Source organism: Schistocerca americana, chromosome 1 (assembly GCF_021461395.2).
Source record: "Schistocerca americana isolate TAMUIC-IGC-003095 chromosome 1, iqSchAmer2.1, whole genome shotgun sequence".
Taxonomy (NCBI): domain Eukaryota; kingdom Metazoa; phylum Arthropoda; class Insecta; order Orthoptera; family Acrididae; genus Schistocerca; species Schistocerca americana.
Window position 1 is genome coordinate 1,159,627,241 of NC_060119.1, and position 18,506 is coordinate 1,159,645,746.

The 18,506-nt window shown below is 43.9% G+C and overlaps 1 protein-coding gene across 1 annotated transcript in view; it reads right to left on the bottom strand.

The window, feature by feature from the left end:
- LOC124597712 (estradiol 17-beta-dehydrogenase 2-like) overlaps nucleotides 1–18,506 on the bottom strand; it is a 115,517-nt gene that overhangs the window by 23,305 nt on the left and 73,706 nt on the right. The window contains exon 4 of the mRNA XM_047135955.1: nucleotides 5,597–5,779. Within this exon, the coding sequence (XP_046991911.1) occupies nucleotides 5,597–5,779 (183 nt within the window). The remainder of the gene's footprint in view (nucleotides 1–5,596; nucleotides 5,780–18,506) is intronic.

An 18,506-nucleotide genomic window follows, 5' to 3' on the forward strand; every position in this document is an offset into this window, starting at 1 on the left:
ATAAAAATAAAAGTAGGGAAAAGTAGATGACAGAGGTATTGAAGGATGAATCATATGGAAATGCAACTCATTCACGAAGTAAGTGACTTACAAGGTGCTTGTTCGATCGATCCTTGAGTATTGTTCATCAGTCTGGGATCCTTACCAGATATGACTGACAGAAATATAGAAGATCCAAAGAAGAGAGGCGCGTTTTGTCATAAGATCGTTTAGTCCGCCAGAGAACTTTACAGAGATGTTCAACAAACTCCAGTATGGCAGAAGCTATAAGAGAGGCGTTGAACATCGTGGCAGGGGGGGGGGGGGGGGGGGGAGGGGGGGTTGCTACTGAAATTTCGAGAGAGCGCTTACCGGGAAGAGTCAGACAACATATTACTCCCTCCGCCTACATCTCGCGAAGTGACCAAGGACAGAAATTCCGAGATATTAGAGCTAATATAAAGGCTTACCGACAATGTTCTTCCTACACGCCACTCGCGAGTGGAACAGGGAGGAAGGGGTCAGTTAGTATAATCAGAATTTCCCTCCATCACACAATGGTAGGTAGCTTGCGGAGTATGACATAGATGTTGATGTAGATGTAGACTTGAAGGGAGACCGCGACTGCATGTCATCACAGATTTCGTTCAGATTTATAGAAGATGCGCAAATTAAAGAAGCGGTAGCTTCAGATGGCCAAGCATTGGGAAAAATAGCATTTTTTGGCTCGAGTCCGGCGAGACATGAGCCATTTATGTTATCGGAGTTTCCAGGCACGGCGGGCGCTGAGGAAAGGGTGCAGAGCGGTAATCCGAAGGTTTTGGGAGCGAATTCCAATCCCGAAACTTTTTTGTAATTTTCACTGCAAATGAACCAAAATAATGCTTATATATTGTATTTATTCATATTTTCTATAAATGCATGAAAAGGGAAGGCACAGAAAATTTGAGATTGCAAATAAATTTCCAAGAAAGGATTTTACTTACAGCACACACGAGGAATCTGCAAATAACTTTTGCAGACGGTCTTCGAATTAAAATGTCCAACAAACAGGTACGTTGCGAATTCTCATTCGTCGATGTCAATCTAAATGCTCTTTTTAGCGTCATTTATAATAAAATATTTACGTTCGTATGCTCCCTTGCTTGGTTACCGTACCATTTGACTTATAACCGAACCCTAGACCATCGAGGGGCAAAAAACGTTCTCGTGAGATGACGTGATATGAACAACGTAACTCTCTCGACTATGCCGCAATATGTTATAAAGCTTTCTGGAAAATTATTGCTGACAGTCTACATATGACTACAAGAGATACTGTCCCATATGGACAGAGGATTCAAAATATGATGGACGAGTACGCGTCAAAGTGGAAAACTTAGAACAACCCCATACAAAGACTTATTGACGATGTACTCAGGCCCTACTTGCAGGAGAAAAAATTTCTTGTGTTAATTGAGTCGTGGGAAGGAGAAACGAAAACTCAATTATACGACAAGATTTTTCAAGTTGAAGAAGGATTGTTGCTGTGCATTGACTGGTTCTTTGCTAGAACAAAACTGCAGTGTCTATTTTTATAGTCAGATAAATGGTACGACCAAAACGCTTCAAAACTGCTCTTATCTCATTTACAGAAAAAAAGACATCACTTACCCAGAAAACTGGATCAAAATACATTCCACTGTACATCACCAGTTAACGTTGCCAATATATGGAAAAATAATGCGTTACGCGTGGTTTACTGCTTAGCTATGCTATGAGAGAGATCCTTTTATGAACGTAAGCCATGTTTGTTTTTCTACAGCAACTTTAAAACAACAATGTAATGCCGCTTTTATAACGGATCCAAGATGCCGAGAAAGTTATTACTCCCCTAGTTTTACGATATCACCCGAGCACTTGTATGCCATCAACTGTAAAGTAATAAAAATATCTAATTTTATACACCAAGTTCTCGTGTACAATCCTTTCCTGAAAATTTATGTGCAATCCCAATTTATCGTTCATCTTTCCTTTTGAAGCATTTTATGAAAACATTAAAAATACAATATACTGAACATTATTGAAGTTTATTTGCAGCATACGTAACGCAGGAATTTAAACATAAATATGTTTCCACAGGACGACTCGATTCCATGACCCTTGGATCACACTTTCCGTTGCCCTAAACGTAGCCAGGAAACTACGGTAACGAAATTAGTTCACGCCTTCTCGAACCCGGGCCACCTGAAACTCCCACCTCTGTCACTTACATATCTGACCTAGCGCTGTATATACCATAAATTTGAAGAGAATCGGACATGACAAGTAGGTGCGGTTCCCTTGTTAGTATACAACTTTTGGTAAGGAATCGAAGTCCAGAAACGGTCCTGTTTGTATATAAAATCAATGTGAAAATCGGACCACTTTGAACTCCCCCGTTTCACAGTACACACACATACTGAGAAGAGGGCGCCTTCGTCAGTCCTTGTTGTAATTATGATGTCACACACCATTTTCTTGCGACTACAACGACTGCGAGAAACTGGTACTTAGGCTACTAGGAGGGTCGATTTTGTTGCATCACGGACGTGCCGAACTCTCGACTCTGAAGAGGACGTCCCTTGACACGAAGAAGAGAATCCGAGTTTGTGTATGCGAAACATTAGCCATACCATGAAGTTCTGCAGAGCACACAGATTAGGGCTCATTGTCCCCTTTGTCTGCGTACTGTGCAGCGGGAGATTTGAAAGTGATCAGGGTTTACATCCAAGCACCAAACGGTACATTTCCAATGATCGGTTCCATTATGAAAACTTTATCTACCAACTCACGTCTACAACACCTAGAAACCTGCCGTAGGAATTATCTAACACCCTGAGTACCTTTTTCGAAAGAACCATATCCAGCAGATTTCGAAACAACTCAAGGTGGTGCTTTTGTCATGGCAAAACTCGGTTACATGTGCCGCGATCTGCTGGCGTTAAGTGACAGAAAAATCAAGCAAATACTTAATACAAAATGTGCACAACCATTCTGGGCCGACTGGGTGTAAGACGAGCGAATGTCTAGCAAAAAAGAGTTAAATCCTAAGGATGTGTGTATGTGTTCTTGTGTGTGTGCGTGTGTATGTGTCCAGCATCTCCTCCTAAAACACTGAATCAATTTCAACCAAATTGATTCACTTACCGCTTGCTATAAAACAATCAGAATCAGCACTGTCGGTGTCAGAACTTAACTCCCATAGGAGCAGGGATATGGGCAAAAAAAGTTTTCGTATCTCTGAAATATAGGCTACCCTCCATGACAGGCATATTGTGTGAGTAGTATTGGCATGCCTTACAGGTGCTGCACATGCTGATATGGACAGCTGAGCAGATGGAGGGGGAGGAGAGGAGATGGATAATGAGAGAGGGGGAGAGAATAAGGCAGACAGGTAAGTGGGGAAGAGGAGGCGGACAGAGAGAGTGTGGAGGAGGCTGAGATGGAGGGGCAGGCAGAGTAAATGGATAGAAAGCGTGGAGAGGAGGATATGGAGAGATGGACATGGGAGGAGGTGTGTTGTGTCGGTAATATCAGCATATCTTGCAGGGACTACATCTATGGATGGACATATCTGAGCAGAGGGTCAAGGGGGGGAGGGGGAGGAGACGTATAGAGAGAAAGGGAGAATGAGATGGACAGAGGAGAAAGGTGAAGAGAAGATGAACAGATAGTGCGGCAGAAGGAGGAGATGGACGGAGAGAGGTGCTAAGAGGATATACAGGGTGTTACAAAAAGGTACGGCCAAACTTTCAGGAAACGTTCCTCACACGCAAAGAAAGAAAATATGTTATGTGGACATGTGTCTGGAAACGCTTACTTTCCATGTTAGAGCTCATTTTATTACTTCTCTTCAAATCACATTAATCATGGAATGGAAACACACAGCAACAGAACGTACCAGCGTGACTTCAAACACTTTGTTACAGGAAACGTTCAAAATGTCCTCCGTTAGCGAGGATACATGCATCCACCCTCCGTCGCATGGAATCCCTGATGCGCCGATACAGCCCTGGAGAATGGCGTATTGTATCACAGCCGTCCACAATACGAGCACGAAGAGTCTTTACATTTGGTACCGGGGTTGCGTAGACAAGAGCTTTCAAATACCCCCATAAATAAAAGTCAAGAGGGTTGAGATCAGGAGAGCGTGGAGGCCATGGAATTGGTCCGCCTCTACCGATTCATCGGTCACCGAATCTGTTGTTGAGAAGCGTACGAACACTTCGACTGAAATGTGCTGGCGTTCCATCGTGCATGAACCACATGTTGTGTCGTACTTGTAAAGGCACATGTTCTAGCAGCACAGGTAACAGGTAGAGTATCCCGTATGAAATCATGATAGCGTGCTCCATTGAGCGTAGGTGGAAGAACATGGGGCCCAATCAAGACATCGCCAACAATGCCTGCCCAAGCGTTCACAGAAAATCTGTGTTGATGACGTGATTGCACAATTACGTGCGGATTCTCGTCAGCCCACACATGTTGATTGTGAAAATTTGCAATTTGATCACGTTGGAATGAATCCTCATCCGTAAAGAGAACATTTGCACTGAAATGAGGATTGACACATTGTTGGATGAACCATTCGCAGAAGTGTACCTGTGGAGGCCAATCAGCTGCTGACAGTGCCTGCACACGCTGTACACGGTACGGAAACAACTGGTTCTCCCGTAGCACTCTCCATACAGTGACGTGGTCAACGTTACCTTGTACAGCAGCAACTTCTCTGACGCTGACATTAGGATTATCGTCAACTGCACGAAGAATTGCCTCGTCCATTGCAGGTGTCCTCGTCGTGCTAGGTCTTCCCCAGTCGCGAGTCATAGGCTGGAATGTTCCGTGATCCCTAAGACGCCGATCAATTGCTTCCAACGTCTTTCTGTCGGGACACCTTCGTTCTGGAAATCTGTCTCGATGCAAACGTACCGTGCCACGGCTATTGCCCCGTGCTAATCCATACATCAAATGGGCATCTGCCAACTCCGCGTTTGTAAACATTGCACTGACTGCAAAACCACGTTCGTGATAAACACTAACCTGTTGATGCTACGTACTGATGTGCTTGATGCTAGTACTGTAGAGCAATGAGTCGCATGTCAACACAAGCACCGAAGTCAACATTACCTTCCTTCAATAGGGCCAACTGGCGGTGAATCGAGGAAGTACAGTACATACTGACGAAACTAAAATGAGCTCTAACATGAAAATTAAGCGTTTCCGGACACATGTCCACATAACATCTTTTCTTTATTTGTGTGTGAGGAATGTTTCCTGAAAGTTTGGCGTACCTTTTTGTAACACCCTACTGGCAGTGTGGAGGATGATGAGATGGACAGAGAGAGAGAGTGGAGGAGCATGAGATGGAGAGAGAGAGATTGGGAAGGAGGGTTATGGTGGAAGAGGCTAGAGAGAGAGAGAGAGACAGCATTTTGGTGGTGTAGGTATCCAGCAGTCATTCGCAATGGGTTGGTTTGGTCAGATCGAGGCTACATAGTTTTGGGATGCAAAACAATGTCAGACCAGTTACTGGCGCTACGCTACGAGCTCGCCGCAGCTGCTGTGCTGTTGTTTTCCGCTGCAGTGGTTTACGTACCCAGAGGACTGGCGACGGTGATGATGCGGCCCTTGGCCTGCCGGATGAGTGGCAGACAGGCCTGTGTGACGCGCACCACGCCCAATGTGTTGACGGCCAGCGTACGCTCGAACACCTCCAGGGGCACCAGCTCTGCCTCCCCTATGTCCGACATCCCCGCGTTGTTCACCAGCGCCCACAGCTCTGCGGAACACACAGTCAGTCCTCACTCAAGGCTTCTGCCGGTCTGCAGGGCCACTCTGAGCAACCAATAGCGAAGCCATTTCAAGGTTTATCTCGTACTACACTGTGGAGCAGATGTTCCCAAACTAGTGGGCGCGCCCCCCTGGAGGGGAGGGGCGTGATGATGTTGCAAGAGGGGCGCGGGTGGAGTTAGCGGTATAAACTTAATATTTCTTTTTAATATCGATATTTTAATAAAAATGAACGTGCAGGTATTAATGATAGATTATGGTGCTAAATGCAATCGTTTGGCGTCCCACTTCCCGCAATCCTATCTCAATAACCTATCCTAGAACATACAGCTTTTGAAGATCACGTTTAGAATGTCACGCTTAGAATGTCACACACAGAAACTCTCAAAATTACGAATACGATATGCGTTAATTCTAATATATCAAGTTCTCGCTTCCCACGCCTGGGTTCCCGGGTTCGATTCCCGGCGGGGTCAGGGATTTTCTCTGCCTCGTGATGGCTGGGTGTTGTGTGCTGTCCTTAGGTTAGTTAGGTTTAAGTAGTTCTAAGTTCTAGGGGACTTATGACCACAGCAGTTGAGTCCCATAGTGCTCAGAGCCATTTCAAATATATCAGATTTGTAAACAACTTACTTCTGACAATTGGAAAACAAATGGCTCTGAGCACTATGGGACTTAACTACTAAGGTCATCAGTCCCCTAGAACTTAGAACTACTTAAACCTAACTAACCTAAGGACATCACACACATCCATGCCCGAGGCAGGATTCGAACCTGCGACCGTAGCGGCCACGCGGTTCCAGACTGTAGCGCCTTTAACCGCTTGGCCAACCCGGCCGGCAATTGGAAAACGGAAAAGTCAGTTATTAACTATTCCGTACATCTGTACACATGAACTGAAAGGAATCATGTTATAACTTTTAGCCGTAGTAGGCTATGTTCATCAGAGTAATAAGCACTTATACTGCGTAACTGCAAAAATGCCTTTTTATTACCCTGTCAACCCGCGGATCCCCATGTGATGCGATTACAGTGACTTTAACAGACTGTATACGCTTCAAATGAACTAGCGGTTTCGTAATTTGGACGCCAGGGCTATGCCCTTTGTCACCAGAAAAATGTGCACGACGTGAATGCGAAACCACCGAGCGAGGTGGCGTAGTGGTTAGCACACTGGATTCGCATTCGGGAGGACGACGGTTCAATCCCGCGTCCGGCCATTCTGATTTAGGTTTTTCCGTGATTTCCCTAGATCACTTCAGGCAAATGCCGGGATGGTTCCTTCGAAAGGGCGCGGCCGACTTCCTTCCCCATCCTTCCCTAATCCGAGCTTGTGCTCCGTCTCTAATGACCTCGTTGTCGACGGAACGTTAAACACTAATCTCCTCCTCCTGAATGCGAAAATAGTACAAGTGTTCGTTCTGAGCAGAGTACTTCACGCTGTTCTGGAAACATTGCCCTGAGTGCTAACAATGTAACATAACCCAGCTAGGTAGACAATGAAGTCCATTAGTGAGGCTATTTTTTTTTTTTCGAACGGTCAGTACTACAGCTCTTTCATTCGGATTACTTATCTGACGAAATAGTTATTTTTCTTCTGCCTTTTTGAAATACGGCATAATTTCGTTTGAAATTAGTGTACGTTATTTGCTGCGACGGCTTCTTTTGGTACGAATACAGAGATAACTGCTTGGCACTGTGCACAGTTTCCAGCGATGTGTGAGGTGTATCCATGATCTTACTTAATTACTGTGAAATTTGACAACAAATTCATTGATGTTGTCTCAAAACTTGTAACGTTACATTTATAAGTAACGAAAGATAGGGGCACGAAAACGATTTTCGCATAAAATCCCAGGCTGCACTGCTCAGAACAGCACCGCAGAACAGGTAGCAAATTCTTAGGGTGCCTGTGGGCTGTTTCCGCCCTAATCCGGAAAAAGCCCGTTTCTCCCAGCAAGAGCCCTGCTCGGCCGCCAGGTCGCAGACTAGTGGTGGGCAGGAAATCGCGTATCTGTTAGAAATCACAGTGATTGAGAAGTCACAGATATCACAATAACAACTTTAAAAAATCTAACTGCGATTTCAGTCACAGTTAGCAGTCGCAAGTAGCATTTCACATTCAACGCCGTGAGCCATCTGTTGGCCGAATTCCATGCTCCTTTCTGCGATTTCAGTGACAAGTCGCGGCTAGAAGTCGCAAGTAGCAACTAAAAAGCGCAGTTAACAGTGCCATCTGTTGGCCAAAGTTCGTACTACGCTCATCTCTGCGACACGCTATCGAGTCCAACTGCGATTTCTGTGACAAGTCCCAACTAAGAGTCGCAAAATAGCAACTAAAAAGCGCAGTTAACAGTGCCATCTGTTGGTCAAAGTTCGTACTACGCTCATCTCTGCGACACGTTATCGAGTCCAACTGCGATTTCTGTGACAAGTTGCAACAAAGAGTCGCAAGTAGCAACTAAAAAGCGCAGTAAGCACTGCCATCTGTTGATCAAAGTTCATACTACGCTATTCGCTACCGAGTCAAACTGCGATTTCTGTGACAAATCGCAACTAAGAGTTGCAAGTAGCAACTAAAAAGCGCAGTTAACATACTTTTCCTAGTGCTACCTGCTGACCGACGTACGTACCTCGTTATGAGAGCCTTGTGCCTCACGAGATCGATGTGCTGTGTGTGCATATCAAGGGCTTATTTCAATACTGGTACAAGTCCATTTTTGTTCATTTTGAGATACAGAGTCATAAAGTTAAATGAGTGCAGAAAAATCTGCAGTTGAGATACCAGAAATATTCAAGCTTCTGGCTTCTTGCTAGAGATGAACCTTCATTAATGTTTGTTTGGATCATTAATTTCAGAAGCATAATAGGCAGAAAAGTGGAGGTAATGGACTTGTACCACTATTGAAATAAGCCCTTCATATTATATGACGACATGCACATTCGGCATCAGTTATCATTGGTCAAACACTGCTGTGACTCTGAATGTATTACATTAATAAGAAACGACACTGCCTTTTTCTCCTGAGAATATCAACTAACGTAACAAATGTGTTTGATTCTGCTTCCAACATGACAGTTTTGGTTAATACTCCACACGCCTACAGGACTTTGCAATGTTAACACAGCAGAACTCAGACATCTGTGTAAGTGTAGTGAAATGAAAACAGTATTATAGAGTCATATGAATGCCTCACTTTTGTTCCGACACAGTTCAAGACTCGGGAGAAAAGTTTTACACCTGGTGTTCTACATGGCAACTTCACACACAAGAACTTTTTGCCGACACTACTACCACCTACATAAGTAAGCTTTTCCTGTGTTACTTTCAAGTAATGCACTGAAGCTATTCCTGATTTAACTGGGAGATCTGTACTTCCCACTTTTATATCAACAGCCTCAAAATGCATATTGTAGACTTCAGGATACGTTACAGGTCAGTGTCACACCAAGATTGTGGAGAAAGAGGGGGGGGGGGGGGGGGGGGCGGCATGTCACTCTCCAACAAGTGTTTACCAATAAGTAAGTGGCGGAAAATTACGGGTATTGGGCGGCTTAACATGTGGAAAATGAGATTTTCATTATTCACTCACTGTATTTAACATTTATTATTCCTTTAAAATCGCACAACAACTTCAATAAAACACAGTTTAATCACTCACACACTTATTTCACAATTATTTCACTTTTAAACTGCAAATCCTCTAAGAGCTGTCTTGAATCTTTACGAGTCTCTCTCAACAGCCTTGATGTGGATAGATACGTACAGCAACCAGTAATCAGAGTCAGAACTGCGTCTGCAAAAACACAAGGATTATTACACAATTTTTGCTGTCACTAATTACTAGCAATATAATTGACAGCAATATAATTGAGTGTGCTCCGTGCCGCCGTTGGATGGGCGGCTGCAGCAGCAAGTCGTATACTCCTGGCTCACTCATTTGCTACATGGTTTGGTTCTTAATTTCTTTGCGTGTTTTTGGTGCTTGCATTGTCTAATTCATGAATTTCTGGCGTATTGTAGTGTTTGAGAGTTGTAGCGTCGCGCTTTGGTGCCTGAATGGTGTAAATTCGCGTAGTCGTTTGTCTTCTGTTTTTGTTTTGAACGGCCAGTGTCGGTTGGTCACAGTCAGTGTGCTCCGTGCCGCCGTTGGATAAGCAGCTGCAGCAAGTCGTACACTCCTAGCTCACTCATTTGCTACATAGTTTAATTCTTCATTTCTTTGCGTGTTTTTGGTACTTGCATTGTCTAATTCATAAATTTCTGGCGTATTATAGTATTTGAGAGTTGTAGCATCGCGTTTTAGTACCTGAATAGTGTGAAATCGCGTAGTCTCCTTCCGCCGCCGAGCAGTGTGTCAGCAGTGCGCAAGTAGCAGCATTACTGCACTTACTAGGCAATCTTGTATTTTAATAACCGTTTAAATTTTGTGTCGATTTGTTTGCGCTCTCTGTAGATTAGTTCAGACGTTCTTTGCACAACAGTTTTTAGCATGGATAGGGACTGCAACTGCTGTGTTCGGATGCAGGCTGAGTTGGCATCCCTTCGCTCCCAGCTTCAGGCAGTGTTGGCTTCGGTCACACAACTTGAGGCTGTTGCCAATGGGCATCACTGTGGGGTTCCGGATGGGGGTTTGTCGGGGACGGCCAGCTCGTCCCACGCATCCCCCGATCGGACTACGACTGTGATTGCCCGGGATACTGCCCGCATTGAGGCTGATCCCTCACCTGTGGTAGAGTGGGAGGTCGTCTCAAGGTGTGGCAGGGGGCGAAAGACATTCCGGAGGGCTGAACGGAAGGCCTCTCCAGTTTGTCTGACGAACCGGTTTCAGGCTCTGTCTCAGGCTGATACTGATCTTCGGCCTGACATGGCTGCTTGTCCTGTTCCAGAGGTTGCCCCTCAGTCTGCAAGATCCGTGCGGTCGCAGAGGGTGGGCTTACTGCTAGTTGGGAGCTCCAACGTCAGGCGCGTAATGGGGCCCCTTAGGGATATGGCAGCAAGAGAGGGGAAGAAAACCAATGTGCACTCCGTGTGCATACCGGGCGGAGTCATTCCAGATGTGGAAAGGGTCCTTCCGGATGCCATGAAGGGTACGGGGTGCACCCATCTGCAAGTGGTCGCTCATGTCGGCACCAATGATGTGTGTCGCTATGGATCCGAGGAAATCCTCTCTGGCTTCCGGCGGCTATCTGATTTGGTGAAGACTGCCAGTCTCGCTAGCGGAATGAAAGCAGAGCTCACCATCTGCAGCATCGTCGACAGGACTGACTGCGGACCTTTGGTACAGAGTCGAGTGGAGGGTCTGAATCAGAGGCTGAGACGGTTCTGCGACCGTGTGGGCAGCAGATTCCTCGGCTTGCGCCATAGAGTGGTGGGGTTTCGGGTTCCGCTGGATAGTCAGGAGTCCACTACACGCAACAAGCGGCTACACGGGTAGCAGGGGTTGTGTGGCGTGGGCTGGGCGGTATTTTAGGTTAGATGGCCTTGGGCAAGTACAGAAAGGGCAACAGCCTCAACGGCTGCAGGTCAAAGTCAGGACATGCGGGGACCAAGCAGCAATCGGTATTGTAATTGTCAACTGTCGAAGCTGCGTTGGTAAAGTACCGGAACTTCAAGCGCTGATAGAAAGCACCGATGCCGAAATCGTTATAGGTACAGAAAGCTGGTTGAAGCCAGAGATGAATTCCGCCGAAATTTTTACAAAGGTACAGACGGTGTTTAGAAAGGATAGATTGCATGCAACCGGTGGTGGAGTGTTCGTCGCTGTTAGTAGTAGTTTATCCTGTAGTGAAATAGAAGTGAATAGTTCCTGTGAATTGTTATGGGGGGAGGTTACACTCAACAACCGAGCGAGGTTAATAATTGGCTCCTTTTACCGACCTCCCGACTCAGCAGCATTAGTGGCAGAACAACTGAGGGAAAATTTGGAATACATTTCACATAAATTTTCTCAGCATGTTATAGTCTTAGGTGGACATTTCAATTTACCAGATATAGACTGGGACACTCAGATGTTTAGGACGGGTGGTAGGGACAGAGCATCGAGTGACATTATACTGAGTGCAATATCCGAAAATTACCTCGAGCAATTAAACAGAGAACCGACTCGTGGAGATAACATCTTGGACCTACTGATAACAAAGAGACCCGAACTTTTCGACTCTGTATGTACAGAACAGGGAATCAGTGATCATAAGGCCGTTGCAGCATCCCTGAATATGGAAGTCAGTAGGAATATAAAAAAAGGGAGGAAGGTTTATCTGTTTAGCAAGAGTAATAGAAGGCAGATTTCAGACTACCTAACAGATCAAAACGAAAATTTCTGTTCCGACACTGACAATGTTGAGTGTTTATGGAAAAAGTTCAAGGTAATCGTAAAATGCGTTTTAGACAGGTACGTGCCGAGTAAAACTGTGAAGGACGGGAAAAACCCACCGTGGTACAACATCAAAGTTAGGAAACTACTGCGAAAGCAAAGAGAGCTTCACTCTAAGTTTAAACGCAGCCAAAACCTCTCAGACAAACAGAAACTAAACGATGTCAAAGTTAGCGTAAGGAGGGCAATGCGTGAAGCGTTCAGTGAATTCGAAAGTAAAATTCTATGTACCGACTTGACAGAAAATCCTAGGAAGTTCTGGTCTTACGTTAAATCAGTAAGTGGCTCGAAACAGCATATCCAGACACTCCGGGATGATGATGGCATTGAAACAGAGGACGACACGCGTAAAGCTGAAATACTAAACACCTTTTTCCAAAGCTGTTTCACAGAGGAAGACCGCACTGCAGTTCCTTCTCTAAATCCTCGCACAAACGAAAAAATGGCTGACATCGAAATAAGTGTCCAAGGAATAGAAAAGCAACTGGAATCACTCAACAGAGGAAAGTCCACTGGACCTGACGGGATACCAATTCGATTCTACACAGAGTACGCGAAAGAACTTGCCCCCCTTCTAACAGCCGTGTACCGCAAGTCTCTAGAGGAACGGAAGGTTCCAAATGATTGGAAAAGAGCACAGGTAGTCCCGGACTTCAAGAAGGGTCGTCGAGCAGATGCGCAAAACTATAGACCTATATCTCTGACGTCGATCTGTTGTAGAATTTTAGAACATGTTTTTTGCTCGAGTATCATGTCGTTTTTGGAAACCCAGAATGTACTCTGTAGGAATCAACATGGATTCCGGAAACAGCGATCGTGTGAGACCCAACTCGCTTTATTTGTTCATGAGACCCAGAAAATATTAGATACAGGCTTCCACGTAGATGCTATTTTTCTTGACTTCCGGAAGGCGTTCGATACAGTTCCGCACTGTCGCCTGATAAACAAAGTAAGAGCCTACGGAATATCAGACCAGCTGTGTGGCTGGATTGGAGAGTTTTTAGCAAACAGAACACAGCATGTTGTTATCAATGGAGAGACGTCTACAGACGTTAAAGTAACCTCTGGCGTGCCACAGGGGAGTGTTATGGGACCATTGCTTTTCACAATATATATAAATGACCTAGTAGATAGTGTCGGAAGTCCCATGCGGCTTTTCGCGGATGATGCTGTAGTATACAGAGAAGTTGCAGCATTAGAAAATTGTAGCGAAATGCAGGAAGATCTGCAGCGGATAGGCACTTGGTGCAGGGAGTGGCAACTGACCCTTAACATAGACAAATGTAATGTATTGCGAATACATGGAAAGAAGGATCCTTTATTGTATGATTATATGATAGCGGAACAAACATTGGTAGCAGTTACTTCTGTAAAATATCTGGGAGTATGCGTGCGGAACGATTTGAAGTGGAATGATCAAATAAAATTAATTGTTGGTAAGGCGGGTACCAGGTTGAGATTCATTGGGAGAGTCCTTAGAAAGTGTAGTCCATCAACAAAGGAGGTGGCTTACAAAACACTCGTTCCACCTATACTTGAGTATTGCTCATCAGGGTGGGATCCGTACCAGATCGGGTTGACGAAGGAGATAGAGAAGATCCAAAGAAGAGCGGCGCGTTTCGTCACAGGGTTATTTGGTAACCGTGATAGTGTTACGGAGATGTTTAACGAACTCAAGTGGCAGACTCTGCAAGAGAGGCTCTCTGCATCGCGGTGTAGCTTGCTCGCCAGGTTTCGAGAGCGTGCGTTTCTGGATGAGGTATCGAATATATTGCTTCCCCCTACTTATACCTCCCGAGGAGGTAAAATTAGAGAGATTAGAGCGCACACGGAGGCTTTCAGACAGTCGTTCTTCCCGCGAACCATACGCGACTGGAACAGGAAAGGGAGGTAATGACAGTGGCACGTAAAGTGTCCTCCGCCACACACCGTTGGGTGGCTTGCGGAGTATAAATGTAGATGTAGATGTAGATGTAGACAGAGTAGATTGCTAATATTTGCTGTAATGAATATCACATTTGCAAGAACGATCTCACTGAAGTAATTAAGTCCATCGAAACGCTTGGAAACTAACCTCTCGTCTGACGAAAACGGTCTAAAGACGCAGTGGCAATTTCTTCAGATCTGCTGACAATGATATTTTGAGTTATCACTTTACTGAGTAACTGAAATGTAGTTCAGGTACCTGTGAACATAACAATATGTTAGAATTCATTTTCTATACACGAACTATTACGGTACTGTATGGCTACTTACATATTAATTACACTATTAATATTTTCACAGTTGATTCTTTAATAGAAAATTAAAGCCAACGGAAGAAAAAACGTAAAACATACTTACCAATGACAAGTTTGTTGAGATGCAATTTTCTGTGTGGACAGATGTAACTTTTTCATACGGTGGTAAGTCACAGAAATCGCAGAAGTCGCAGAAATCGCGGAAGCAGCAGAAATTGCAGAAATGGCAGTGGCGGAGGGATACACGACCTATGTTCCTCAACTGCGACTCTTAACTGCGACAAATCACAGTTAAGAACAACAGATACTGAAAAGTAGCATTCACAGAAATCACTGATATCGGAAAATCGTAGTTTAGCCCATCACTATCGCAGACAGACAGTGCGCTGACTACCTGCGCTGCGGCTGGGCTTCCCCGTTATTCGCCCCACCCCTCACAGGCAGTCATCTGAGGTGCCGACAGATGACAGCAGCTTTCCTTTATTTCAGTTGGTTGCTTGCAGTTCTTGACACATCTGATGTATTGGATTTTGCTGAAATCGCGTTGAATCTTTCACAGCTGTGCCTCAGTAAAATCAGTGTTAGTGCGAAATTATACTGTTAACTTCTTGTTTTCTTTTTACTTCACCATGAGTGGCGAGAAAAAACGTAAATATAATGATGATTATATCAAATACGGTTTTGCTTCTACACAAAAGAATGGTGTTGACCAGCCGCAATGTGTTATTTGGTATGAGGTATTGAGCAATGATTCCATGAGACCTTCTCGTCTGGAACGCCATTTGTGGGCAAAGCATGGAGCATTGAAGGAGAAGCCGAAGGAATTTTTTGCTGCAAAATGTGATAATTTGAAACGGATGAAGTTGGACACTGCTGGATCCTTCGCTCAGACATCAGAAAAGGTACTGGCAGCCTCGTATGAGTTATCGCTACTTATTTCAAGGACCAAGAAAAGTCATATAATCGGAGAGACACTAGTCAAACCCTGTTTGTTGAAAGCTGCTGATATTGTTCTTGGGTCAGAAAGTAAACAAAAACTTTCATAAATACCGCTTTCTGACAATACTGTGAAACGTCGGATTGATGAAATGGCCGAAGACATACAAAATCAATTAGTTACAGCCGTCAAACAATTGCAGTTTTTCGCAATACAGTTAGACGAGAGTACCGACGTTGCGAATTGTTGCCAACTGCTAGCTTTCGTTCGCTATATAGAAAATGAAGCAATTAAAGAAGAGTTGCTGTTTTCTACAGAGTTAAAGACAACTTCAAAAGCAATTCATATAATGGCAGCCGTCTCTGAATTCTTTTGTAAAAATGACTTATCATGGCAGAAACTGATAGGCGTATGCACAGACGGTGCTCCATCAATGCTTGGATGTCGCTCAGGATTCGTGCAGATGGTCAGAGAAGAAAACCCTAGTGTTACTGGTATCCACTGTGTAATACACCGTCAAGCATTGGCAGCTAAGACACTTCCAAAGGAACTCAATAATGTCTTGAAATTGTGGATCAAAATCGTGAATCATATTAAAAAGGGTGCGTTAAAATCCACATTATTTACGGCTCTTTGTGAAGACTTGGGAGCAGAGTATAAAACATTTTTATTTCATACAGAAGTACGCTGGCACTCAAAAGGTAATATGCTAGGAAGATTATTTGAACTTCGAGACGAAGTGATGCAGTTTTCGGGAAAATAACAAACAAACTGCATTATATGTGGAATTTAGAAAGCCCAGTGTACATGTTGCATTGGCTTATCTGAAAGATATTTTCGAATCTTTAAAGACATTGAATTTGAAAATACAAGGTGGAGAGTCAAACATAATTTTTCATTGGGATGCCATCAAAGCGTTTACTGATGAGTTGCAACAATGGAAACGTAAAATTTTAGCCTGCAATTATTCCTACGTTCCCAGATTGTTTGGAATCCTGGAAGAAGCCCGATTTCACAACGATTTTAAGGATACTAATACTAAGAGAGATTACATCATGGTCAGACAGAGATTCCGAAATCAGATAATGGATTGTAAGGCGTACCCAGGAGCTGATATAGACTCAGTTCACAATATAGTAGTGATGAAGAGTAGGCTGAAGTTCAAGACATTAGTCAGGAAGAATCAATACGCAAAGAAGTGGGATACGGAAGTACTAAGGAATGACGAGATACGTTTGAAGTTCTCTAACGCTATAGATACAGCAATAAGGAATAGCGCAGTAGGCAGTACAGTTGAAGAGGAATGGACATCACTAAAAAGGACCATCACAGAAGTTGGGAAGGAAAACATAGGTACAAAGAAGGTAGCTCCGAAGAAACCATGGGTAACAGAAGAAATACTTCAGTTGATTGATGAAAGGAGGAAGTACAAACATGTTCCGGGAAAATCAGGAATACAGAAATCCAAGTCGCTGAGGAATGAAATAAATAGGAAGTGCAGGGAAGCTAAGACGCAATGGCTGCAGGAAAAATGTGAAGACATCGAAAAAGATATGATTGTCGGAAGGACAGACTCAGCATACAGGAAAGTCAAAACAACCTTTGGTGACATTAAAAGCAACGGTGGTAACATTAAGAGTGCAACGGGAATTCCACTGTTAAATGCAGAGGAGAGAGCAAATAGGTGGAAAGAATACCTTGAAAGCCTCTATGAGGGTGAAGATTTGTCTGATGTGATAGAAGAAGAAACAGGAGTCGATTTAGAAGAGATTGGGGATCCAGTATTAGAATCGGAATTTAAAAGAGCTCTGGAGGACTTACGGTCAAATAAGGCAGAAGGAATAGATAACATTCCATCAGAATTTCTAAAATCATTGGGGGAGGTGGCAACAAAACGTTGGTGTGTAGAATATATGAGTCTGGCGATATACCATCTGAATTTCGGAAAAGCATCATACACACATTTCCGAAGACGGCAAGAGCTAACAATTGCGATAATTATCGCACAATCAGCTTAACAGCTCATGCATCGAAGCTGCTTACAAGAATAATATACAGAAGAATGGAAAAGAAAATTGAGAATGCGCTAGGTGACGATCAGTTTGGCTTTAGGAAAAGTAAAGGGACGAGAGAGGCAATTCGGACGTTACGGCTAATAATGGAAGCAAGGCTAAAGAAAAATCAAGACACTTTCATAGGATTTGTCGACCTGGAAAAAGCGTTCGACAATATAAAATGGGGCAAGCTGTTCGAGATTCTGAAAAAAGTAGGGGTAAGCTATAGGGAGAGACGGGTCATATGCAATATGTACAACAACCAAGAGGGAATAATAAGAGTGGACGATCAAGAACGAAGTGCTCGTATTAAGAAGGGTGTAAGACAAGGCTGTAGCCTTTCGCCCCTACTCTTCAATCTGTACATCGAGGAAGCAATGATGTAAATAAAAGAAAGGTTCAAGAGTGGAATTAAAATACAAGGTGAAAGGATATCAATGATACGATTCGCTGGTGACATTGCTATCCTGAGTGAAAGTGAAGAAGAATTAAATGATCTGCTGAACGGAATGAACAGTCTAATGAGTACACAGTATGGTTTGAGAGTAAATCGGAGAAAGGCGAAGGTAATGAGAAGTAGTAGAAATGAGAACAGCGAGAAACTTAACATCAGGATTGATGGTCACGAAGTCAATGAAGTTAAGGAATTCTGCTACCTAGGCAGTAAAATAACCAATGACGGACGGAGCAAGGAGGAGATCAAAAGCAGACTCGCTATGGCAAAAAAGGCATTTCTGGCCAAGAGAAGTCTACTAATATCAAATACCGGCCTAAAATTGAGGAAGAAATTTCTGAGGATGTACGTCTGGAGTACAGCATTGTATGGTAGTGAAACATGGACTGTGGGAAAACCGGAACAGAAGAGAATCGAAGCATTTGAGATGTGGTGCTATAGACGAATGTTGAAAATTAGGTGGACTGATAAGGTAAGGAATGAGGAGGTTCTACGCAGAATCGGAGAGGAAAGGAATATGTGGAAAACACTGATAAGGAGAAGGGACAGGATGATAGGACATCTGCTAAGACATGAGAGAATGACTTCCATGGTACTAGAGGGAGCTGTAGAGGGCAAAAACTGTAGAGGAAGACAGAGATTGGAATACGTCAA